This window comes from Cyclopterus lumpus, chromosome 12 (genome assembly GCF_009769545.1).
Source record: "Cyclopterus lumpus isolate fCycLum1 chromosome 12, fCycLum1.pri, whole genome shotgun sequence".
NCBI lineage: Eukaryota > Metazoa > Chordata > Actinopteri > Perciformes > Cyclopteridae > Cyclopterus > Cyclopterus lumpus.
In genome coordinates this window covers 4,997,339-5,004,377 of record NC_046977.1, presented here as the reverse complement: position 1 = coordinate 5,004,377, position 7,039 = coordinate 4,997,339, and the positions used below count along the sequence as shown (strand labels likewise).

The window sequence follows — 7,039 nt, the reverse complement described above, 5'->3', positions numbered from 1 at the left end:
AGCGTTCACTCCAGCGCCGAGGGTCTGTCCCCGAAGCTTTTCTCTGGCAGAGGAGAGAGCGCCGTGGAGAAACTCCAGCTCATCTCCTCCGCGGAGTCTCCGCTTCGGAAGACGTCGTCTGAATATAAACTGGAAGGACGCCACGTTTCCTCTCTCAAACCCCTGGAGGGCACTCTGGATATCGGTCTGCTCTCCGGGCCCCGAGTTTCTAAAACGGAAACCTGCTTGTCCAAGATGGCGGAGAACACAAGCGACAGTGTTTCTTTGAGTCCTCCGATTTGGCTCCAGACCCCCGCTGAGAGACAAATAACCATCCCCCACGTGAAGGCTTCAGACAAGCTGAAGAGCCCCCTGACTTGTTCCACAAGCCCTGAAGCGGTTTCTTCTCTAAATAGCATCGTTGCCTTCAAAGATCAGTCAAATAACGCAGCCGCAGAGATAAAAATAAGCACCACTGGTGAGAAAACAGACTGGCACGGCGAAGCGTCAAAGGCTCAAACCAGCAAAGTGGAGGCGTCGAGCTTCAGTGTCAAACAAGAGAGCCGGACGGCCACCAAGTCCAGTTCCTCGCTGGCTCATGAACACAGAGGCCCTCGACACGGCTCCCACTTCTCCTGTGGAAAAACACCCTCCATACGGGAAGTCAGCAACGAAGATCAGGAGGACGAAGCGGAGCCGGAGGAGGTCGCACCGCACGCCACATCGCGGGCCGCCGGCGGCTCCAAGACAGTGGCCCCTTTGACTTCGGCAACGCCGGAGGTGGACGTAAAAGGTTCGGAGGCCGCAGCTGCCGGTGAACCGCGAGCCGTGCCGCTGAAGCGGAGCGCAAACTGCGGTTTGGAGAGAGTTCGCCGTCCGGGCTGCGAGAACATAACGACTGCAAACACGACCTCCGCGTCTGATGTGACGGCACAGAACGGCTCTTTGTCTGCGCTCGTTCCGGAGAACGTGCTTTCAGCGCAGCAGCTGTTGAACATCTGCTCTTCAAATGCGGAGGCGCGGGTTTCCATCGCGTCGGCGTCGGCATCCGGTTCGGTGAAAGACGGTCGGGACTGTTCCCAAAGATCTGGTAAGGAACAGTCTAACGGATCGGCTGTGAACGCGGTCGCTGATGGAGGAGCGACAGGCAGCTCGGCCTGGATGGAGGAGGTCAACGCGTGGGTCGCAGTCACACAAGTGGAGCAAAAGAGAGAAGTTTCTAAAGTGAACGCGGTCGCCTCGTTGAATAATGTGACACTGAACTGTAATAAAAAGGGCAACACTGTCGGTTCGATAGAAAGAGAGGAACCCATATCGCCAAAGACCAAGAACATAGTCAACGTGAACGATTCAGAGCAGCCATCACAAATCTATCCGGCTGAAAAAGCACAAAACAAATCATCCGATTCGGAAGAGACTGCGAAACGCAAATGTTTATCCTCGGCGACCGCGAATGAAAATGTTCCGGTTGCCAAAGGTAAGTGGAGGCCCGTGGAGCCGGAGGCCAAAGCCCAGGAAGGGAAAGCTCCCGGCGCCGTGAAGGGCAGTCCGAATTCAAAGCGGAGAGATCCGTCGAAAGAAGTCGTGCTCTGGACGTCGAACATTCAAACGACCCCCGACCCCAAATGGAAAGAGGCCCCGTTGCCTTCCAAGCGGGAGGACTCGGTTCATCCGGCCGATACGAAGCGGAGAGAAACTCAGCCCAGAACCTCCGCAGCCACGTCGGCGAAAGAAAACGACTGGAGGCCCAAGTCTCTCTCTCCCAAATCGTCGACTCTGAAGACTTCCGCGGCGCCGACGCCGGTTCTTAAACAAGCTCTCGATCCCAAACACAAAGACCCCTCGCCCAAGAGACAAGCCCCGGCCGCGAGGAACCATCACGGCTCCAAACCAAAGGAAGTCTCTTCGCCGCTCGCCGCGCCTCACCAGCTGCCGGCCGACGTCTCCCCCCAGCCCGGCCCGCCGCCGGTGCTGCCGAAACCCGCGGCGAAAAGGGAAACGCCGAGCGGCGACGCCGCCCCGAGCCGCATCTCCGGCGGCGCGGCGGTCAAGGTGCCCAAGGAAGGCCCCGGGGCGCTCAAAGCGGACGGTCCCAGGGCCGCCGACAGCCGGACGACCACGCCCGACAAACAGGTGTCCTCCGCCAAGAGGGAGCCGGCCGAGAGGAAGAAGAAAGAGGGCGCGCCCGAGGTCGCGTCTGCACAGAGAAACTCTAAGAGAGACGCGTCCAGAGCGGCCGCCGCTGACAGGAAGCAGCAGAAGGAGTCGCCGCGTAGCTATGGCAACAAGAAATAAAAGAAGGGAAGTGAAAAGTAGCAGTCAAGAGAACCCAGACGTGTGTGTGTGTGTGTGTGTGTGTGTGTGGGTGGTCATATCTACATATGAAAACACATTTCACTTTAGTTTCTGCTTTGTGCAATCAGTGTGTGTCGGGGGGGGCGCAGTGAGGAGCCTCACAGAGGTGCGTGTGTGTGTGCGTGTGTGTGTGTGTGTGTGTGTGTGTGTGTCGTCCTGTAGAGTCCGTGCCATATGAATGATTTTGAATTGCACTCGTAGCCTCGGAGGACCCGGAGTCTTTAAATGCAGTTTATTATTTAGCAGCTGCGTCACAGATTGTTTAATCTCTCGAGTCTGATTTGATTCTTTGTGCGTCGGGTTTTTTTGTCCTGAAACTAAAAACACGGAACGTCCTAAATTAGTGAAGGGGCCTTAGAAATTATGGGAAATAACAACTTGCTGTTCTTAGCAAGGTGTGGGTGTTTATTCACATTCCTCTGACATCTGTACATACACGTTGTTGTTCTTTTTGATTTTTATGCAATATGGTGTAAATATGAAAAACACTGTAAAACTGGGATTCATGGGCTTACATGATTGTCTATATGTATAGATTTTTTTGGCAGTATCATTTGTCGGTATGCTCGATATTAAGAGCCGGATTCCTCCGTGGTCTGAAGTGATGCGTCTCTTCCTCTTCTTTGTGACTTTCAACATGTTTGCACATGTTTCCAAAACGACCTTGACGAGCGCGAGGAAAAAGGCAGGAAGGGGGGTAAACGGGCTATTTATGGAAAACAATGTAGCATTCAAATAACGAAAAACTGTGAGGGCTGTCAGCATTTTTCCCCAGGAATGTCTTTATTGTTGATGACGAGAGTGTAAAAAAAAATAATGAAATGTTGTTGTTGTTTTTTAAGGAGACGAACCAGACGCCAAATAATTGGTCTCTGAGGGCTTCGGCCACCGTCTCCGGTTATGTCCACGTGCAGAATGATATTCGGAGATCCGATCATAAGTACAGCTTCGCGAGTTCGGGAGTTTCAAAAGATTTCGATGTCCGGTTTCTGATGTGTGTTGTTTCAGTCGTGTGTGTGTGTGTGTGTGTGTGTGGGTGGTCATATCTACATATGAAAACACATTTCACTTTAGTTTCTGCTTTGTGCAATCAGTGTGTGTCGGGGGGGGCGCAGTGAGGAGCCTCACAGAGGTGCGTGTGTGTGTGCGTGTGTGTGTGTGTGTGTGTGTGTGTGTGTCGTCCTGTAGAGTCCGTGCCATATGAATGATTTTGAATTGCACTCGTAGCCTCGGAGGACCCGGAGTCTTTAAATGCAGTTTATTATTTAGCAGCTGCGTCACAGATTGTTTAATCTCTCGAGTCTGATTTGATTCTTTGTGCGTCGGGTTTTTTTGTCCTGAAACTAAAAACACGGAACGTCCTAAATTAGTGAAGGGGCCTTAGAAATTATGGGAAATAACAACTTGCTGTTCTTAGCAAGGTGTGGGTGTTTATTCACATTCCTCTGACATCTGTACATACACGTTGTTGTTCTTTTTGATTTTTATGCAATATGGTGTAAATATGAAAAACACTGTAAAACTGGGATTCATGGGCTTACATGATTGTCTATATGTATAGATTTTTTTGGCAGTATCATTTGTCGGTATGCTCGATATTAAGAGCCGGATTCCTCCGTGGTCTGAAGTGATGCGTCTCTTCCTCTTCTTTGTGACTTTCAACATGTTTGCACATGTTTCCAAAACGACCTTGACGAGCGCGAGGAAAAAGGCAGGAAGGGGGGTAAACGGGCTATTTATGGAAAACAATGTAGCATTCAAATAACGAAAAACTGTGAGGGCTGTCAGCATTTTTCCCCAGGAATGTCTTTATTGTTGATGACGAGAGTGTAAAAAAAAATAATGAAATGTTGTTGTTGTTTTTTAAGGAGACGAACCAGACGCCAAATAATTGGTCTCTGAGGGCTTCGGCCACCGTCTCCGGTTATGTCCACGTGCAGAATGATATTCGGAGATCCGATCATAAGTACAGCTTCGCGAGTTCGGGAGTTTCAAAAGATTTCGATGTCCGGTTTCTGATGTGTGTTGTTTCAGTCGTGTGTGTGTGTGTGTGTGTGTGTGTGTGTGTGTGTTTCGATGTTTCAAAGGACTCTTCGTGTCGAGCAGCAGCAGCTGGGGAAAATATTTCATACGCATCATTCACGTCCACTACATACATTCGATGTTAAATACTTGGTACTACACATATAGGCTGTATATACACACACACACACACACACACACACACACACACACACACACACGCGTGTTTCTATACTGTAGATGAATTACAAACCCTTAATGAGAATAACTTCGTCACGCAGTATTTGCCGGCTATGTACAAAGTAATAATCTCATCCGCCACGCACACACAGACATGACACATGAATATAGTTTCATCCTCACGGCGCACGGAAACAACGCGACATCGGGGGCTTTGCAGAGATTTTAACGTTAAAAGAATCTGATGTTTACTTTGCATTAGATGTTGTTAATGTATATTGCTAATGTAGTGTGAGAGAAACAAAATGCACCTTAATGTTTGCCAATATTCAGTTCAAAGGGCGAGAAGAAGAACAAATTGAACATGTTTTTGTTTGTTTTTTCCTCCTGTGACGACTGATATTAAATCCTCAAAGCACATTCAATGTTTGTTTACAAAGCATCATGGATGTATATTTTGTATATTGTTGATTTGCCAAATCTGCGTTCTGTGTCAGAGATGTTGTTTATAGTAGTGTGCCAGCAGGATGTTTAATAAGAACATTTGTTTGTGCTGTAATTAATGTATTTTCATACGTCCGGTTCTTCTTTCTCTGCTTGTTTTTTCAGTTTCCTTTTTTCTTTTTCTTTTTTTTTTTTTTTTCTTCCTCCTGTGCAAAACTAGTATTAGATGAACTTGCTTACGATGGTTTGTCTTTTAGAATATGTGCAATAAAAGTGTTTTGAGTTTTGTATTTTGCCCAAGGAAAAAGCTCTATGGATGTCATAGATGTTGTATATTAAAACAGATATTTATACTTCTAATGTTGCGTAATACTGAAAATAAAATGGAATTATAAATGAATCTCTTCGGTCCTCCTCTTGATGGATTTCATAGATTGGCAGTCAAATGTAATCGTTAAAATACGGCGCAAAAAATGGTATATGGAATAATGACAATTTCCTAAAAAGTTTCCTGAAATCATTAAAATAATTTGGTACTAATTATATGCAGAAGTAGCACTAAACTATTTAGACGGTGTACAATTGGTTAGTAAATATATAAACCTATTTGTTCATTTATATTAAATGTTTTAAATGAGCTTCAGTTCCAGTTAGACTTTACATGGAAGGTCTGAGAGTCCTAGGAGGGCCAATAGAAAGCTGATATGCTCATATATATATTTCAATATAATATATTCATGGGTGTGCAGTGTAACGCCAGCAGAGGGCAGTATCCTTCCACCTGTGTGATGCGGCTCAAATAGGTCCTCAAATATTCAGGAGAGATACTGAGGACTAATGTGATGGCCGGATATCCTCCAAGATCAGAATGACTTTGATTAAAAAAAACATATAGATTATATATTGTATAACAGTACACATTCATCTGAATTTTAAAGCAACATTCTAAATATTATGACTTATTATTATTATTTACATTCATGTAATAATGAGTTTATGACTCATTAAAGGTGCTTCCTGGAAAACTCCATTGATTCCAATATGTGTTTGGTTTGAGCAGATAAATACATAATTGTTCAATACCTGTCGATTCAAATGGGATTACAGTGTTAATGACTCGGATGGATCAGTGGCCACACAGACTGATTACTAAGCACAAATATTGGCTGGAAGAATGAACGGGGGGAAAGAAAATCCTCTTAGGGTTTTTTTTTGGGGAATGTCGTTAGCCGTCTGGAGAAGGGGGCGTTGCAGCGGCGAGTAGCTCCCACTGGGCAAAGAAAGAACGCTGACTTTTATTGTCATTAAAATACAGATAACTCTTTCCTAGATGCCCTTTTTATTGTGTTTTAGAAGGGATGTAAACCCAACTATCCCATTTCCTTTTCATTAGTGTGAGTCTGCTGTGGATCAGGGTCTCATGTGGGAGGTTTTCCACCACTTGAACAGCATTCATCCCCTTAATTAATTAATTTCACTTCATAAATAAAACGCATGGTATGACGTGCAGAGATAATAGATGGAGAGGATAATAAAATGTGTCTTCTTTGTCCATCTGACAGCGAGTGGAGGCTGGTTTGTAATCCATTTTAGAAAGACTGATCAATACTAATGATGTGACCGACTGTGTGCATTGTTATCAATCGGGTGTGTGTTTACACACATACACACACACACACATTGTAGAGAGAAACCAAACAAAGGGGGTGTATCTGATGTTCAGCAGGTTTTGAGCTATTTGAGCTTAACCTGCTAATAGTTGCTACTGAACACATTATGGGATTGTCATTAGTTTTGCAGGTATTTGGTTGATGAATAAATCCAGATTTTCAAATGTTTGACCTGATGGTGGCGCTAGATGAGAAGTTAAGAGATCACAAAAGGTATAACAATTCACCTCGCGGGTAACAAGAATGTCTGCGCCAGATATCACGACAATGTGAAATATTATATTGTATATCTGAAAACTTGAACCTGCTGGTGGCCCTAGATGAAAAGTCATGGGATCACCAAAGTCGGTAGGCTTCATCCTCTGGGTACCATGAATGTCTTTACCAAA

At 45.7% G+C, this 7,039-nt stretch overlaps 1 protein-coding gene across 5 annotated transcripts in view; it reads left to right on the top strand.

The window, feature by feature from the left end:
• Positions 1-5,380, top strand: part of mast4 (microtubule associated serine/threonine kinase family member 4) — a 76,406-nt gene extending 71,026 nt beyond the window's left edge. For all 5 annotated transcript variants that reach the window (XM_034546224.1, XM_034546225.1, XM_034546223.1 and 2 more), the window contains one exon: positions 1-5,380. This exon is cut by the window's left edge and continues 1,157 nt beyond it. In XM_034546224.1, coding sequence (XP_034402115.1) covers positions 1-2,274 — 2,274 coding nt within the window. In that variant the 3' untranslated portion in view covers positions 2,275-5,380.
• The last annotated feature ends 1,659 nt before the right edge of the window (positions 5,381-7,039 follow it).